The sequence below is a fragment of the Staurois parvus genome, unplaced genomic scaffold (genome assembly GCF_062004578.1).
Source record: "Staurois parvus isolate SC_StPar_1 unplaced genomic scaffold, SC_StPar_1.0 ptg000106l, whole genome shotgun sequence".
In the NCBI taxonomy this organism is placed as follows: Eukaryota; Metazoa; Chordata; class Amphibia; order Anura; family Ranidae; genus Staurois; species Staurois parvus.
The window spans coordinates 8,303,112-8,323,026 of NW_028317902.1; the positions used below are offsets into that span (position 1 = coordinate 8,303,112).

Sequence of the window (19,915 nt, forward strand, 5' to 3'; positions counted from 1 at the left end):
AGCAAAACTCTGTCTAGGTAAAGAACACTAGTTTAGCCATCACCCCACTCCTAGCCAATCTATTGTTTTTAAGTTTTCTTTGACCTATCTATACATACCTACCCTCTGGTCCTCAGAGCTGCAGAGTGGGTACTACTGACAAGGCTGTCATCCCAACCTGATCATATAGACATTGCCCATTTTCCCATTTCACCTCCTCATTGGGACACTTGATAGCCTCCCATGGCTTCCAATACCATTTCTATGCTGATGAGACCCAAATTTGTCTACCCTTCAGTTCACTCCCTCAGTCCCCACACTCATCACTAATTTACTAACAGACATTGTAGTCTGGATGTCACACTACTTCCTCAATCTCAATCTGTCGAAAACCGAGCTCATATAATTTCCTCCCTCACATGCCTTTTCCCCTGACTTCTCTGTCAAGATTGATGGCGCAACTATTAATCCATCCCCTCATGGTACTAGGTGTTATCCCGAACTGTGAACTATCCTTTCAGGCCCACATCCAATCACTGTCCAAACCTTGTCGCCTCAGCCTACGCAACATCTCCAAAATACACCCCTTCCTAACAAATGACACCACAAAGCTTCTAATTCACTCTGATTATCTCTCACCTCTATTACTGCAACCCCCTCCTCATTGGCATACCTTTAAGCCCCCCTTCAGTCCATCATGAATGCTGCTGCCAGACTTGTTTATCTTACCAACTGTTCAGTGTCTCCCTTTCATTTCTGCCAATCCCCCCACTGGCTTCAGCTCACCCAATGAAATATTCAAAATATTAACAACTTACAAAGCCATCCACAACTCAGCCCCCAGATACATCACTAACCTAGTCTCAGAATACCAACAAAATATTTATTTTTGTTCCTTCCAAAACTTTCTGCTCTCTAGCTCCCTCCTCCCATGCTCGCGTCCGGGACTTCTCCCAAGCCTCTTCCATCCTATGGAACTCCTTACCCCAAGCTGTCTGACTATCTTCTATTCTGTCCACTTGTGCATGAAAACCCTTCTCTTCAGAGAAGCCTATCCTACCCCCACCTAACAACTGCACTTATATTTTTTCCATCAGCTCATCCCCCACAGTTATTAATTTTTGTATCTCTTAACCCTCCATCTTAGATTTTAAGCTATAATAAGCAGGAGCATCTGATTCCTCCTGTATTGAATTGTATTGTAACTGTACTGCCTGCCCTTGTGGTGTAAAGTGTTGTGTAAACGGTTATCAATCCTGTATAATAATAATATTTTGCTGAGAATTATGTAATTCAAATGGCCCTTAACTGATTACAGTGTAGGCATGATAACCTGCTTATGAGGGGAAGCAGCAACAAGACAGATCAGCTGCATACAGAGCAGTTGCAGCTGATTGGTTGTCTTCAGAAGAGCATGGGACTCTTGATAAAGGGAAGTATACCTGGGTTTAGGAAACATTGTGTCAAACAGATGATTGGCTAGGAGTAGTTAGAGAGCCAAATAATATTTTTTCCTGTGGCTAGAGTTCGGCTTTAAGTATATTATACAGATATCCCACACTTGCCAACATTCTTGGGTCAAATCATGGAATGCATTTGTTTGACCCTAGTCTACTCAAATTTGTCAGCAAAGTGCTTTTCTCCATGAAATAATAGCTTACAAAGACCACGAGGAAAATACAAACATCTTTTCCTAGAAATGCAATCCTGGAAACCTGGGGGAAAGAGTTTGCTTAAAATGTGAAGGTCATTAAATGGACCATATCTTTATAAAAAAAAATAGTAGAATTGGTGTGAAAGAAGCCAAAACAAATAGCAGATAATCAGAATTTTACTCTTTGCAGGTATATCTTAGCACTCGGAGAGGCTGCTGGGTTATGAGCAGAGTATTTGACCAAGGTTATCCATGGGATATCTGTTTTGATACACGGTTTCAGAATCTGTTGAGGAACACACTGCCAACCCCTATTGTCACATGGTTGACTGAGAAGAAAATGAATGAATGGTTTGACCATGCCCACTATGGCCTTCAGCCTAGAGACAGGTATAATCTTACTAATCATACTTTTTTACTGGTCATTTATTAATGCCCAGGGTTCCACTTTAAACCACAGGTAGTCAAACAGCTTTCAGAGTCTGTAAAAGAGCCCCCCCCCCCTCCTCCAACCTTACATTTTCTGGAAAGCATAGGACTGGTAGAATTTACAAGATTATGCTAATTATTTTTGTTAGGTCTCATGATAGTTGTGCAGATGTTTAACAAATAGGATATTTTTATAAAAACACAATAAAACCATCATTATCTCTCACAAATGCAACATAGTTTAAAAATTCCTACTAAATCTAAAAGATAAAGCTGTATCAAATTAATAAATACATTTTTTAAATGTTACATTGTGCCTTTTTGAAAAATGGTAAAAGTTGAAGGTATGCAAAATTGTAAATAAGTAACTTATACTAAAAATTTGGAGGGTACCTTACAGCATACAGAGTTTGTAAAAGACCCTCCAAACCACCCATTTTCTGAACACATAGGACCAGTAGACTAAAAAGATGGTGCTACTGATTCAGAAAGGATATATTTGATAAAAATGCACTATGATCATTATTTCTGCTCACAAACATAACATAAATTAAATTGTGTCTTTTTTGTGAATAATCTGGAGGTTGACTTCCCACCTATGCATTGTGCTAACGCTCACACGCTGTGTCATGTATACATAACCTTATAGTGGAAGAGAGAAGTAGTTGACGTAAAGCATACTGACCTGGCCAGCTGGAAACAGTTCTGTAATGCTGAGAACAAAGGATGTCCAATCGGCTGCACTCCAAACAATCCACTTTATTGAACTAAGATAAAACAGACAAAACAGACAGTGGAAATACAGTGGGGGACTAATAGTTCTGTAATGCTGTATGCATTACATTGGTGGCAACAAAATCATTAAACTACAATTATACTCTTTTCATTTTAAAGATGTTACCTACTATTCACACTTTGTTTGCTTAATTGTATTCCATTTTATTTTATTAACAATATTTTATGTCATACAGTGCAGCAAAGTATTTCTAGTTATAAAAATAAATAATTAGTTTAGTTTGGATTATGATAAGATACATGACTTGTTTGTGATCGGATCTAGATTATTCCTGGATTTCAGAAAAAAAGTGTCTTATCTCTCTTGGGTTTTATATTAAGCATGTCTTGGCTCCATTTTTTCATAGTACACAATTTAAAGAACCTTTGTTTAATGATGAACTACCAAGTCGTATCCTCTGCGGATATGTCATAGTGAAACCCAATGTGACAGAGTTCACTGAAACATCTGTGAAATTCGAGGATGGGACCATTGAGGAAAACATTGATGTTATTGTCTTTGCTACTGGATATCACTACTCATTTCCATTCCTTGATGAATCCATTATAAAGGTTGAAAACAAAGTAAATTTGTACAGAAGTATCTTCCCTAAAAATCTGGAAAAGACTACACTGGGTGTCGTTGGTCTTATCCAGCCCCTTGGTCCAATCATGGCAGCTTCAGAAATGCAGGCTCGATGGATAACAAGAGTCTTCAAAGGTAATATTATAAGACTATGCTGGAAAAGTACTACACCAGGTTTCATTCTGTGATTTTCAGTTTCAGGTATAGGTAAAAAATTCACCAAATGAAATAATTATCCTTCTTTAGAAAGCATTAGCTTGTGCTTGGCCTATGAGTTAAAGTGCTGAGCAAACTGTTGGCGCTATATAAATCCTGTATAAGAATAATGAGTTCATGAAAGAGATCCTAAATTGTAGACAAGCAAAATAAATTCAGGGCCACTTTTGAAAGATCCTACTGATCTGCTTATAATTCTGCGTACTTGCTTGTAGTTTTGGGTACTTCCAAACTATACAGGCATCTTAAGCATTCAGAGCTGAGAAATGGTTGCTTTGGTCCAAAACTAGTATCTACATCTGCATTTGTGTTCATGCCAGAAAAGGCAGTGTTCCTGCTAGTTTACTCCCAGGTCTCTGGGTTCCACAATGTACTCTGCTTCCAGGCTTGTTTTTGTACTGCACATGTTGAGAGAAATAGACATAAAAAAGCCCCAGGACTTTCATGTGTTGTCATTGTCTCATGTTATACTACAAATGTTGAATACTACCCCCTATCCAATATTAGGATCAAATTGACTTTGTAGGCACCACAGACAGCAATTACAATCCCAAAAAGTTTTTTTATTATTATACAAAAAAAGTATTTTAAAATATTTTAGAGTATTATGATAAAATGCTTAAGCAGATAACAAAACAATCAGGTACAGTGGGTGATTTGCATAAAGAGGTACAACCCCCAGCAAAAGGAGGAGAGAATAGTATACATAGACTTCCTTTACTCAGTCTGCACCCTGTAGGTGGATCAAAATTGAGCTCTACATGTTTTGCAATGAGAAAAGCTTCTTCAGGAGCTTGGAATACATTTTCTAAATGAGTCAAAGCAGAACACATCAGTAGTAATGTATGCATAATTCATATCTTTTATACTGTAATAATAACTTTGAAAACTTACATAAATGCATAAAAGCATATGGAATGGGTGACAAAGAGAATAGTAATGTTCACCCTCTCATTGAGGGATTTATATACTGGTAGCAAATGATGTACCTTCTCCCTTTATACTGGTCCCCACATCTGTTCTGTAGTCCATCATTCCGCTGGTCAGGTCCTCCTTTGTCATCCATTCTATATGTTTTTATTCATTTATGTAAGTATTATGTGGTGTGGTTTTAACACTTGTAAAACACGGATAAAATGCTTCAAAACTGCACATAGGGTGTTTGGGGAGCATTTTCAACGCTTGTAAAAAGTCAGTCTAATGCCCACACTAAAGCTCATTAACCATTTCAAAACCGTGCAATTTTACACCTTCCTGCCCAGGCCATTTTTCACGTTTCAGTGCTCTCACACTTTGAATGACAATTGCGCGGTCATACAACATTGTACCCAAACCCTATTACCGGCAAAAAAAGATGCTAACAAATCATACTATTAAACTGTTGTTCTATTGGACAAATTATATGAAGCTGAGGGCTTTTAAATTTGTTGTGAATGCCAATTCCAACAGTGAAAAAAAATCATCAGACACAGATCAGGGGTGGACTGACAACTCATGGGGCCCCCGGGCAATAGGGGCCCCTGTGTCCTTGCCCAGACTCAAAAAAGCCTATGAAAAAGGTACCAGGGGCATCTCATGGGACCCCCTACTGACCCCGGGCCCTCGGGCAGTGCCCGAGTTTCCAAATGGTCAGTCTACCCCTGACACAGATAAAAGACTTTTCCAAGTTGAAATGAACCATACTGAGGTGCTGCTTCTGTATTTAAGCTAAGCTAAATATGAAAGTAAACAAAAACAAACATCCAAACTGTCATGAAAATCAAACTGTTCTGCAATACTGCATACAGCTTAAAAACATTTTCCAAGCATGTCATTTAAATTTTATCATTTTCTTCACACAACTAGAGCTTTCTTTTGGTGGTATTTAATCACCGCTGGGGTTTTTATTTTTTGCTAAATTAACAAAAAAAAGACCAAAAGTTTTGAAAAAAAACACGTTTTTCTTTGTTTCTGTTATAAAAGTTTACAAATAAATAATTGTTCTTCATAAATTTAGGCCGAGATGTATTCTGCTATATGTCTTTGGTGAAAATAACCCAAATTAGGATGTATTATTTAGTCTGTAGGAAAGTTATAGAGTTTACAAATTATGGTATAGATCTGAAAATTGATCAATCCTGAAGTACTGACAGCCAATCTAATTTCTTGAGGTCCAAGAACGTCAGAACAGATATCCCCCAAATGACCCCTTTTTGCAGAGTAGACAGTCCGATGTACTTCATAAGAGGAATGGCGAGTTTTTTGAAGTTGTATTTTTTTTGTCATAATTTTTTGGAAAATTAAAAAATGTAAAATATTATTTTCACTATTTTTTTTTTACATACTGTTACCAGTGCAGTACAGCATCATCATATAACTGGCATGGTGGTGAACAGGGACCCTGACTGGTGACACTATGAAAAAAAAATATATATATATTTTTATTTTTATTTTTTTTTATTTTTTTATTATTTTTAATTTTTTATTACATTTTTTTATTTTTTTAAGATTTTTTTTTCATATTTTACTATGACCAAAGTAGTACAATGTTACCATAGTAACATTGTACTACTTTGGGGAAGTGATCACTATTTTTTTTTTTACACAATTTGCTTATAGCAAAGAATTACTTTGCTATAAGCAAGCATTTAGCTGAATGAAATCGATTCATTCATGTTTTGTTTTTTTTGTTTTGTTTTTTTTGTGCTTAGCTGTGATTTGGTCACAGCTAATCACATGACATGTGCATGTGATTAGCTGTGACCATTCACAGCTAGGCAGTAGTATACAATGGATGGCATAAATGAAGCCATCCATTGTATACAACTGTCATGTGACCTGCTGTGATTGGTCACAGCAGGTCACATGGTACCAGCAACGGGGGCCGGTACTCAGATCTGTCATTGGCCGTGTCCGAGGATCGCGCCGCTGCGAGGCTCTGCATTAGCGTAAACTGCGCATGTGCGGGTGCACGCCAAATGGCGTGCACCCGGAATGCCGAAGCACTTTTGAAGCCGCCAAACGGCCATTGGCCGGGAGGCTAATGGTTAATGTCTGTCTAATGCTAATACTGAAGCTATAGGAGCATTTGGTAAGCGTTAGAAATGTAGTCAAGTGTGAACAAGCCCTAACTGGATCATCCTACAAGTGTACCACTACTATGCCACATAGTATGCAACAACAATATGTTCAGGTACAAAAAATGGTTGATTCCTCTGCCCTCCCTTACAAAACACTCAAGCAAATAAACTTCAACTACAGCCCTTAACTTTACATGATTTATGGCAAACCATGCACCTGGATGAAAAGGACTTTCCATTCTTTTGTATACCACAACAAATATATTCACACTTGGATTACCTATTCCTGTTCCAACCTGGCCTCTCATTTCTGCAAACTGAGACTAAAAAAAGCATGTTCCTCTCTGATCATCCTAATTTAACTCTAATTTTGTTTTTCCTGGAGATAGATCCCTGAACAAAACTTTAGATGCTAGACTCTGGCAACCCCAGCAATCTTAGCTCTCTCCAACACTCTTTAACCTCCTTGGCGGTATTCCCGAGTGTAGCTCGGGGTAACATTTCAGTACCAAAAGCGGTAACCCCGAGCTACACTCGGGAATACCATGCGGCGCTGCTCCGGAATGTGTTCTTCACTTACCTTACCCTGCGCTCCCACGATGTGTCCCCTGCAGCGTCCCCGGCCATCTCCTCCGGCCGATGCCGGCATCCGGCTTCTGTGTCCTGTCCCTGTGACGTCGGGACGTACGGGCGCCGCCGCCGGCGGCGGCGGGAAATTTAAAAATTTTAAAAAATGTCTTTTTTTTTTTTCATTTTACACAGTAAAACATTGCTGTTTCAACCTATTTCACATACATATTGTCCCTAGTGCTTTGTCCTGCGCCCTGCCTGCATTTTGTCTGTTCTTTCTGCCTGGAAACTGAGAAATGTCCATGGCGTCCAAAAAGTGTCCCTTTAGGTCAAAAGCGGTTTAGATCAGCTAGAGAACAGCGATAGTAAATCAGAACCACTTACAGAATTGAGTGATAATGATTCGTGGGGGAAATTCGTCATCAGACACTGAAAACGATTTTGCGACTGAGCTCAGCAATGTGCAAACTTGGCGCTCTATTTCACATTTCAGTGTTTTTGGTTTGATTATATTATTGAATTAAATTTTTTATTATTTTTATATTATTTTTATGATTATTTATTAAATTATAATTTATGATTTTGTGTTTCAAATTTTATCATACCCGGGATGTTTACTAGACTCTTGTTCGGACAGATTTCAGTGAGTTTTTCCTAAAAATTACAGCCTACAATAAAAAAAATACATATTTCCATGCAAAAAAATGGTACCGCTTTCAGCACCAAAAATCTGAAATAATCATACCACCAGGGAGGTTAAATGAGTATTTCACAACTAACAATATGGAGGGTTTACTTTGCTGTTGTGGGAGGCACATAAATGTGTGGCACAGAGAGTTCTGACCATGGCAGAAAAACATGAACGGGAGCAGCAAGCTACTTTCCTTGCACTCACCAAACACATAGCTGATCTTGAATCACTACACAAGCACTCGTGAGTGCAAGCAATCTTTAAACAATTACAATAAACTAAAGCTCTCTTTTTGGAGGAACTAGGTAAGAGAACCCAACGGCACCTTACTCTCTCCCAGAAGTTGTTTTATGAACATGGAAAATGATCAAACAGTGTGGCCAGGCAGTGGGGAAAGCTAATAGAATTCTAGGATGTATCACTAGAGGGGTCACCAGCAGGAGGAAGGAGGTCCTGATTCCCCTATATTGATCTTTAGTTGGATCTCATTTAGAATACTGTGTCCCGTTCTGGAGACCTCACTTACAAAAAGATATTGATAAGATAGAACAAGTACAGAGACGGGCAACAAAAATGGTGAAAGGTCTGGAGGATAAAACATATCAAGAGCGACTCAGCAACTTAACATGTACAGTCTGGAGGAAAAAAGGGAAAGGGGAGACATGATTGAAACCTTTAAATACATCAAGGGGGTGAACAAGGTTCAGGTGGACAGTATTGTCAACATGAAACCAAAATCAAGAACACAGGGACATGTCCTTAAACTAACTGGAGGAAAGTTCAAAACTAATCTCAGAAAGTACTATTTTACTGAAAGATTAGTTGATACAGAATAGCTTCAAACATGTTTGGGACAAGCATAGATCTATGCTCAGACAAAAAAGTTAACACCCCCCCACAAAAAAAAAAAACAAAACAAAAAACCTATTGGGAACCCTTTAAGTACCCATTTTCCCCTTCAAAACCACACTTGCTATTTATTAGTTAGGCTGTCACTTGTTACATCCTGATTGGTGCATACACTTTTAAATTTCCTAATTTCCTGTTGCAGTACTCAGATTGCTGCCACAATGTTGTGTGTTTCCTGTTTCCCTGTAATCCTGTTCTGTTTTCACTTTGCACTCTTTATGCTGTTTTCAGAGCATTCTTAGTAGTTTTTCATTGACAAGTTTCTTTATCCTTGATATTGTCTCCTAGCTTGTTTGACTCTTGGTTCTTACTTTCAAAAGTGTTTATTAGGTTTTACATAATATCAGGTATTGAGAACAGATAACATACAGCCAGCCAAATAATATGGTTATTACAGTGCCAGGTACAAAAAAAGAATAATAACAAGAAAAAAGCATAATAAGCCCCAATCTCAAGGTATAATATATGAAGAGTACTAAGCATCTCAACCAACAGCCAGTAGGCCACCAACAGAAAAGCCTAGAATCAAGGCTTAGGAAGCGACCCCCACCACCACAATTCTCATTGTTCTCTCATGAAAAAGAAGCTTGGTTCTTGTCTGTTCTCAATCTGTCTAGAGCCTGTTACCTTCCTAAATCAGTAATCTTTGATCCTGCTGAGTTGAGATGCTTGGTTTTAGTTGCAATCTGTAATGGCCATTGGCTTCTCACATTGACAACTCTACGGTTTCTAGCTCACCCTTGCCAAAGAGTGGCCTCCTTTGAAGACCAGTGGCACTTGAGTTTCTGGAAGTACCAAAGGATCTGGGCACACACATAAGGCATCCTCAAAAGGTGGCTACTAAAGGTACAGTAGGCCAACGCACAGTGCATCACACCATAACATGTAATGTATGATAATCCATTACAGTGTTATGAATGAACACAAACACAAGATTTTTTTTCTTTATTACCAGTATAACATATCATGGAAAATTCAATGGATGCTTATATTCTAATGTTTTATGTTGGTAATGTTAATTATTTTTAGGTTTGTGCAAATTGCCATCACAAGATGGAATCCAGAAGGACATTGAACTGAAACAGAAAATCGTATTAGAAAGGTATTTATTCATTCTTTCTGGATTCAGGGATAATTTAAATCTGAACATCAGCTAATAAAACATAAATAGCCCAATAATAAAAAAAAGAAGCTTTCTCTGAGGATGAAGGTGATACTTGCATCTTCTGCCACTAGATGTCTTCAGTATTTGGGGCTGACTGATGGCCAGCTTCATTCAACCCACTTCCTCTGAGCTCAGGCTGTCATGGACCCATTCCCTGGAGAAAAATCATCACATCACCTGGGCGAAGAGAATTATTGCACTGAACAACACTCAGCAGTCACTATGTGAGTGCTGTTTAGTGCACCCCCAGGAGAAAAGAAAAAGGTCTGGCCAAATACCGGTAATCCTTGGCTAAAATACATGGGGAAGGTTTGTGACAGGGAGAGATTATTAGGCTTCAGCTTTAGTAAAGATTTATCATAGCGGCTGTTCTGTATTCTACCCAATGACCCACTTTAAGCAGTATTAAACCAAAACCAAAGATCATATTTATTGCCACTTACCAATTCTTAAATGTGGTGACTGCATTAGTTTTATTTTTTTTAGGCTTTTTTCCTTTATTTTCACCTGGGGATCCAGTCAGTAAGTCTGTTATTTTTCAACTTCCTTTAACAGACCAAGCTGTCCATCAAAAGTAGCAACAAGGGGTTGACAGAAACCATTTAAAACAAACAGGGGTGCTTACAAAGATCAGTTTTTATTCATTTATGTAAACCTTTATCCCTAAAGAAAAAAACAAGTCTTAGATGAAGTTCAGATTTAATTTATTGCTCAAGTCCACCTAAATCTGCTAGTGCATTGAACATTGCCCTCTCCACAGATTCACAATGCTGCTGTCCAAGGGTGTCACCATTGCTCCTTCATCCAGGCTAAGGACACCCTAGAGGGTAAATGTGTTACTAGCCAGATCACTGGGTAAAAATAAAGGGGAAAAGAGCAAAAAAAAATGTAGTCACCACATTTAGGGATTGGTGAGTTGCTATATATATATATATATATATATATTTTTATTTTTTTTTTGTGTTTAAACCATTATCAATCCCAAAACAAAAAATGTAATATATAGCAGCTTACCAATCATTTGATATAGTGGCTGCATTTGTTTTCTTTCTTTTTAAAGATGTTTTCCCTTTTTTCACATGGCAATATGGTCAGTAACACCAGTAACACGCCTTCAGTATTAGAGTGCCCTCACTCTAGATGAAGGAGCACAGGGGGACATTTGTACAACAGCATTGGTAATCTGGGGGGTGGGGAGTGTTAAATGTACCAGCAGATTTAGACAAACTAAAAATTGAGGCCAAAGTCCAGCTAACACTTTAATTCAGTTACAGCAACAGTTTATTTTTCTTTTGGGTTAAAGAGTTTACATTAATAAAAGTTGACCATTGTAATTACCCCTGTCAACGGTAAATTATTTGTATAACTTCTACATCTGCAGGAGGGTATGTTCTTTTGAAAAACAAAAGACTTACTGGCCAGATCACCAGGTTGAAAATAAAGGAAAGAAAGCCTAAAAAAAGAAAATGAATGCTGCCAAAAATGTTTGCTTTTGGGTTTAATGTCTTGTTGATATTGCTTTAAGTTATGGATAAATGCCCCAATTTTTATAAATATTTATTTATTTTTAGCCTGATTAGGGGTTTGACCTGAACACAGATGACCTAGTCCAGTGGTGGCGAACCTATGGCTGCAGCGGGTACGCAGAGCCTTCTCTGTCAGCATGCTAGCCAAGTCACCCCAGCAGCTGAGCATCTGATAACGGCGCACATAGGGTCCAATGCGCATGCTTGGAAAGGAGTAGGTCCTCTATAGGATCGCGCATGACTGCAGGGAGGGGCAATCAGTTACCCAACTAGAGAACTGCAGAGAAAGGAGAGAGCAGGAGTAGAGAGGATGGAGCTCGGACCAGAGGGATAAATAATAGTTAGGGACTTCTTTCACTGCATTTCTAGGGGTAGGGCAGCCCACTGAAATTAATAGTCTGCCTACATGCAGGACGCAGATGTGTGAACCAGGTCCTATTGGCAACACACATTGGTCCAGCTTGGCAGTCAGGTTCGCCATCACTCTTCTAGTATGTCAGATTTATTAAATTACATTTTTAGTGTGAAAAAAGCATAATGTGGCAGTAAGATTGTATAGTCTACAAACAGGAATTATTACTTTGTGCATAAGGTTGACGTTTTCTATGTGATCTCTGGGAAAAGTTGTGTCTATGCAAACATTTCACTGTCGCAGGTAACAGAAGCTGGTTTCAAGTTTATAAAAGATGAGGAAAAAAGTGGAACTATATGCACAACTCTTAAAATAATACCAAAAACACAAAGGTTGAAGTGACACTAAAGCTTCAGTTTTTTTCCTTTTTAAAACATGTCTATACTCACCTGCTCTGTGCAGTGATTTTGCACAGAGCAGCTCATACTCTTCTTTTCGGATCCCCGCCAGTGCTCCTGGCTCCTCCCCCTCGAGCAGTGCCCCCAGGAAAATCCATTCGCCCTTGGGTTACTGCTGTGTGCTCATCCCTGAGCCACTCCTCTCTCCTCATTGGCTCACTCGCTGTGATTGCCAGCAGCGGGAGCCAATGGGCTCCTGATGCCGTCTCAGCCAATGAGGAGGAAGAGTCCCCAGACAGCAGAAGCTGTTGAAAACATACTTCAGCATCTAATTGTTTTAATGTATCAGAGAGGTCAGGTAATCTTTTCCGACTTGTTCCTGTCCACTTGTAAAGATCTGTGGGAGGAATGGCTAGCATCTAATGATGTATGCTAGGGGGACTAACAGGGATATGACGCCTCCGTTATTCAGTAAACACTAACAAAAGTGACTCTATAGTTACATAAGCAGCCTGGTTTGGAATTAACTAGGAAGTGAACAGCTTTCCTGTTCACAAAAAAACAAGCATGCGCAGCACAGGTGGCAACAGCCACACCATAAGATTTGATGCTGCAGCGGGGACACAGGGAAGAGGCAACACCAGTGAATGGCAGGATCAAACAGGTTCCTATCACTGTACATAAAACAAAATGTAAAATTTAAATGATTAATATGAATATGTAATATTGCATGTGAAGATATTTTTTAACTGTTGAGTTTAATGATACTTTAATTGGTCTGTGAATTGCAAATATAATCAATGATCAGTTTTTGTTTATTACAGGTTTGGTAAAGAATACAGTCTTCAGCTGGATTACATTGAATATCTGGATGAACTAGCCAACGAAATAGGCTGTAAGCCTAATATTCTTGGACTGCTTGTGGCAGATCCTGTTCTAGCATTAAAAGTAGTCTTTGGACCATGCACACCAGCACAGTATCGCTTGAGGGGTCCAGGGCAATGGCCAATGGCCAGGAAGCAAATTGTGAATACATTTGATCGAATACTAAAACCTACCAAGACTCGTGTGGTTCGGACCCACAAAGAGAAATTGTGGATAGTTTATGGGCTGGTGGCACTGTGTATTCTTGCTCTGCTCTTAGCTTTGGCTATGTACAGAAATTAGAATTACAAGAAAGTGGAAGATGCCAACTAAATGAACTACTCATGGATGATTAACCATTATATGCAAAGTCCATAAATTTGCTGATCATGTAATGGAGTTGATTTACTACAATTGGAAAGTGCAAAATCTGGTGCAACTCTGCATAAAAATCAATCAGCTTCCAATTTTTTTCAAGAAAACTTAATTGAACAAGCTAAAGTTAGAAGTTGATTGGCTACGATGCACAACTGAACAAGATTTTGCACTCTCCAATTAGATTGATAGTTTGTGTTGTATTGGACCAACTGTACATACTATAGAAGTACTAAGAAAAACACTTTTGTGTTACTATCATTATACAAAAAAAGCATACACTTTTAGGTATTATAGAGGTAATCTATGACATAAATCAGTCAGGACATACACTCCCTGGCCACTCTATTAGGTAAACATGATGTAAATCTCCTCCACATCCCAAAGGTGCTCTGTTAGATTGAGATCTGGTGACTGTGGAGGCTATTGGAGTACAGTGAACTCATTGCCATGTTCAAGAAACCGGTTAGAGATGATTTGAGCTTTGTGACACAGTGCATTATCCTGCTGGAAGTAGCCATCAGAAGATGGGGACACTGTAGTCATAAAGGATTGACATGGTTAGCAACAATAATCAGGTAGGCTGTGGCAATTAAAGGATGCTCAATTTGTACTAAGGGGCCCAAAGTGTGCCAAGAAAATATCCCCCACATCCCTGTTGATACAAGCCAGGATGGATCCATGCTTTCATGTTGTTTACGCCAAATTCTGACCCTACCATCTGAATGTCTCAGCTGAAATAGAGACTCATCAGACCAGGCAATGTTTTTCCAATCTTCTATTGTCCAATTTTGGTGAGCCTGTGTGGATTGTAGCCTCAGTTTCCTGTTCTTAGCTGACAGGATTGGCACCCGGTGTGGTCTTCTGCCCATCTGCTTCAAGGTTGTGCTGTTGTGGTTATTTGAGTTACTGTTGCCTTTCTATCATCTCGAACCAGTGTGCCCATTCTCCTCTGACCTCTGACGTCAACAAGGCAATTTCATCCACACAACTGCTGCTTACTTGATATATTTTGTTTTTTGGCCCATTCTCTATAAACTCTAGAGATGGTTGTGTGAAAATCCCAGTAGATCAGCAGTTTTTTAAATACTCAGACCAGCCTGTCCGGCACCAACAACCACACCATGTTCAAAGTCACTTAAATCCCCTTTCTTCCCCATTCTGATGCTCGGTTTGAACTTCAGCAAGTTGTCTTCATCACGTCTAGATGCCTAAATGCATTTAGTTGCTGCCATGTGATTGGCTGATTAGCAATTTGCGTTACCACGCAATTGAACAGGTATACCAAATAAAGAGGATGGTGAGTGTATACGATCCCAACTTAATAACTGTGCAAAAATGTCTCTTTTTTAATATCATACCCCACTGAGACTGCTATAAAAGGTGCACATAGAATGTACTATAAGTAAATAGCAATTATAGCAAATTTATATGTGCTGTGAAATCAGACTTTGTTTGTTTTTTTTACTACTGCTTATTAACACTTTATACCTGTAATAACCTTGAAAAAAAGCCAAACTGGTCCCCCTGCAGGCTCACAGACTTACCTAAAAATGGTTCCCTCTGGCGGCTGTCACCGCTCACAGGGATTCTATCTTCACCTGTTCTTCCTTCTGGGTCTACTGGCTCTGGCCATTTGAATGGAGGAAGTGCTTGGGAGTCACGTCCGCAGCACACCTCTCTCAATGGACGGCATGCCATCCATTGAGAGCACAGTGCCCATCCACCAGTGGTATCACTGGTTGCTACACCTGTAAATGTCGCCTAAATAGTGTACGTATAGGAAATATTTACTGTACTTACAGATAAGCCATATTATAGGCTGGAGTTTATTGCTTAAAGTGGAGTTTACTACTGCTTCCACATGCTGTATATTGCATTTTTAAGTGCACACCAATTTTACCTATGAAAGATATTTAAATGGGTGTACACCTATTTAATCACTTATAGTTATACTGTACTTGTATAGTTACTGTGCATTATAGTTTAATCATTTATAATTATTCTGTGACTTTCATGCCTGATTCATGTGATAGCATAATGTGTATTATGGTCTTCAATCTGATTCTTAAAGAATATTTGCACTTTTACTTTTACTCCTTTTGCCCTTATTTACCCCTCACCGCATATGCATGCTTACCAAGATTCGATTCCTGTGGTCTGCAGTGTTTGTTGACATCCTCTGTCTGTAAACAATCCCCGAAGGCCAAGGGCATTGGATCTTGGTAAGTATGGATCTGTGGAGTGCAAATATGGGATTGGTGGCTCCATATAATCATTCCATGAGTTACAGGGTGGTCAAGAAAATATTTTTTAAAACATTCTATACCAATTTTCTTAACATTGTCTGTTGGGAAACATAGAATCCTAATGATCACGAATTAGGACTATTTTAAAAACACTAAGTGTTAAATGTACTATCAATAAAAAATAAATGATTTGTACATGGGCAGGAAAACAAATTGTGTGTTCCATTCCATTCAAAAATTCCATGAATTTTAAATGCTCACATTTTGCTAAATTGCAAATATGCTTAAACATAATTACCTCTACAGAGGGGTAATAAAATGTTAGATTATTCAAGAATAACTATCCTTTATATAGTGTGTGGTCTGTATTTTTTACCATTAATTTATGGTTTATATTGTATTAAAATAAATAATGAATCAAACATGCGTTTCTTAAGTACAACCTCAATAATAGCTTGTGCAAAGAATAAATTTACACACATAGATTATATTTTAAAATATAATAATATATATCAGTTTTGATGATGTTTTACTTTTTCTTGCTTCAATATGTTACTTCAGAAGGTGTCTCAGCTTTAACTAATTGTACAGCTCCATTCACCTGGATCTAATATCAATTATTACCTAACATCATATATTCCTTTTTAGCAACAGTTATCACATACTGCTATACAATATATGGAATATTATTTTGAATCTTTTAGATGAGGTATAACTCGTAACTCTGAATCTATACACTGACTATGTAATTATTTTTAAAAATGTACCTCTATGCTGTGATATTATTACTTTATAATAAAAAAATTGTTTAAATGTGTTTAAAGAACTGGCATTTATTCCTAAAGTATGAAAAACTAAAAAATGCATCTGTTAAGGGATGATGTCACATATTTACAGTATATAGTCACCTTGACAATCTAAAGCAGTGGTCCCCAAATTACAGCATCTGGGCAGGTTACAGCTTACTGTTGGCTGTAAACTGAATTGTGCAGTAGGAAGACAGAGCATGCAGGACATTGTATGCAAGCTGACAGTAGGGAACCACTAAGAGTGGTAGTGGCATTTGCAAGGTAAGTGCCACTGAACACCAATGATGGGGCTACATTCCTCCCACTGATCATAAATGATGGGGCTACATTGCTCACACTAACCACCAGTGACTGTGCTACGTTCCTTACATTGACCATCAATGATGGGGCTACATTCCTTACACCAACAACCAGTGACTGTGCATCTGGGCAGGTTACAGCTTACTGTTGGCTGTAAACTGAATTGTGCAGTAGGAAGACAGAGCATGCAGGACTTTTTTTGCAAGCTGACAGTAGGGAACCACTAAGAGTGGTAGTGGCGTTTTCAAGGTAAGTGCCACTGAACACCAAGAATGGGGCTACATTCCTACCACTGATCATAAATGATGGGGCTACATTACTCACACTAACCAACAGTGACTGTCCTACATTCTTTCCAATGACAATCAATGATGGGGCTACATTCCTTACACCAACCACCAGTGACTGTGCTACATTCCTTACACTGACCATCAATGATTGGGCTAAATTTTTCACACCAGTCATCAGTGATTGTGCTACATTCCTTACACTGGTCACCAATGTTGGGGACACATTCTTCCCACTGGCCACGTGTGTAGAGCTACATTCCTCCCACTGACCACTAGTGAGTCTGTCTTTTGGGGCCCTGAGCAACTGCGCAGTAACATATTTTTAAGGCAACAAAATAGTAACAGAAGTGCTCTCCTTTTAAAATACTACATACTGAATAATTACCAGGTGTGCAGCCCATTTAGGGTTGGTCCATCTTCAGAAAGTCTCTTCTCGAATAGTATACTTTATCAAACAGACACTGCTTAAATCAATTTTTTAGCTGCTCATTTCTGTCTAGGGGGACCAGGCACTGCAGTTTTACTTACCAGTAATTCATTAAAGGTAACCATGCTTTGCAAAAAGAAATCAGTACTTAAGTTGCCTGATACAGGCAGTTTTGGGATATACAGGGCGATGAGTGCATACCTATGACCGGAGCAGTTCACTCTCTGATACAAAACCCAATTGGACAGGTTTGGGAAAACTCATCCCATTTATAAACGTCTCTCTGAGATATGGCAACTCTGGGAATTGTGTTCATATGCGCAATTTTTCTTACATTCCATAAAAATGTACACTTAGGCAAATTGATGATGGCCGAGAACCTAAGCATACATCTGTCAAGCTGGAGCCTAGCCATCCAGAATTTTCAATAGCTGTCATTGTGAAAGGGTTGCTCCCAGTAGCTAAATAGTGAGATAGTGATGCTGCATAGAGAAAGGAAAGTTTTCAGGCAGCAAATTAAAAAAAAGCTGAAGCTAAACGCTTTTAGGTAATCTGAATTTTTGGTCAACAAAAAGTTTTTAAAATAACAAAACCTAACTCTATCAGGAGTCTCGTATGTGAAACTTAAGAAAATGTTATTTGTTTACCATAGTAAAATAACATGTACATTTGACTGAAATATCATATAATAAGGGTCCCTATGATTTATAACAGTGACCTTCCTTTCATTGATTGCAGATATACTGTTACCCCCCCCCCCCAAGAGGCTTTTATAAATTAGCTGTTATAAACTAAATACATATGTAGTTTATGTAGACACTTACACATTGTCATCCAGAACAATTATCTCTTGCTCTGTTGATTGGTGTTTGGCCCACGTCTTTACCCACACTGGACATAGTTTTTATTGTGGGATTGTGCTATGATAATATGACCCATCCTTTAGCAGAAAATACTGAGACAAGGAGACCAGATGCTGTGTGTTATTCTGGGTCTGTTATCTGTTACTTATCACTCAAAAGTTTGATAAAACATATACATGATTTTAAGCATTTGGAACATATTGAGTTGATTTACTTAACCCCTTCACGATTAAGGGTAAAACAAATCTTAATGCCTAGGCACAATTTTGTAACGTTGACATGTGTTAGTAAAACCATACATATCATCACAACTACTTTGTACATCCAGGTGAATTATACCTTGGGCTTTCATTTGGTGGTAAATGGTAATGGATATCTCCTGATTTTTTTTATTATCAAAGGAAAACTGGCCCAAAATAGTAAAAAAATTTTTTTTAATTTAGCTGTGTGTTTCTTGTTACTACCATAACCTACCACCAAAGAACAACCCAAAATACATTTTCCAGCTCTTGACGATGGCAGTGATACCATATATGTGTGTGTTATTCGTTGTTTGTACCCATAGTACAGCCCAAAAACAATAGTGCGCATTTTGTTTTTTGTTTACCTAAAACACACTGACACTAACTGACACCAATACCAATTTTAAAAAAATAGTTTAAAAATTCCTGACCTTTGACCTTGACCTTTTGACATTGACCTTTGACCCTGACCCAAACACTTACCCTGACACTGAACTAGATCAAACCTTGATCTAGGTATTTTTTATTTTATTTTTTAATATTTATTTATTTATTTATATTTTTTCTTTTTTCTTTTTCTTTTAACAAACATTCCCCCCCCCCCCTCTATGCCAGGAGTTAGAGACATACAATGTATCTCTCTCCTCCATTCACAGAGAGAGAAAAAAATCAAGAGGGCAGGGTTGTACAGCAAATCAAAGGCTATCACAGCAATCATGTACAGTTGCAAGAAAAAGTATGTGAACCCCTTGGGATTACGTGGAGTTTTGCATGAATTGTGCATAAAATGTGCTCTGAACGTCATCTAAGTCACAACAATAGAAGAACACAGTCTGCTGAACATAATACTACACAAACATTAGATGTTGCCATGGTATAATTGCACATAACATGTAAACATTCACAATGCAGGGAGGAAAAAGTATGTGAGGCCCTAGCTTAATGACTTCTCCCAGAGCTAATTGGAGCCAGGAGTGAGCCAACCTTGAGTCCAATCAGTGTGATGATATTGGATGTGTTGCTGAGAGCTGTCCTGCCCTTAAAAAACACACACCTGTTTTGGGTTTACTGGTTTCAAGAAGCACTGTCTTATGTGAACCATGCCTTGCAGAAAAGAGCTCTCAGAAGACCTACGATCAAGAATTGTTGACTTGCATGAAGCTGGAAAGGGTTACAAAAGTATCTCCA

General features: G+C 38.4%; 1 protein-coding gene across 1 annotated transcript in view; it reads left to right on the top strand.

Moving 5' to 3' along the window:
- The window catches only part of LOC149467573 (dimethylaniline monooxygenase [N-oxide-forming] 2-like), a 28,769-nt gene extending 12,156 nt beyond the window's left edge, over positions 1–16,613 (top strand). The window contains exons 5-8 of the mRNA XM_089671543.1: positions 1,824–2,023; positions 3,205–3,557; positions 9,897–9,969; positions 13,133–16,613. Coding sequence (XP_089527669.1) covers positions 1,824–2,023; positions 3,205–3,557; positions 9,897–9,969; positions 13,133–13,475 — 969 coding nt within the window. The 3' untranslated portion in view covers positions 13,476–16,613. The remainder of the gene's footprint in view (positions 1–1,823; positions 2,024–3,204; positions 3,558–9,896; positions 9,970–13,132) is intronic.
- The last annotated feature ends 3,302 nt before the right edge of the window (positions 16,614–19,915 follow it).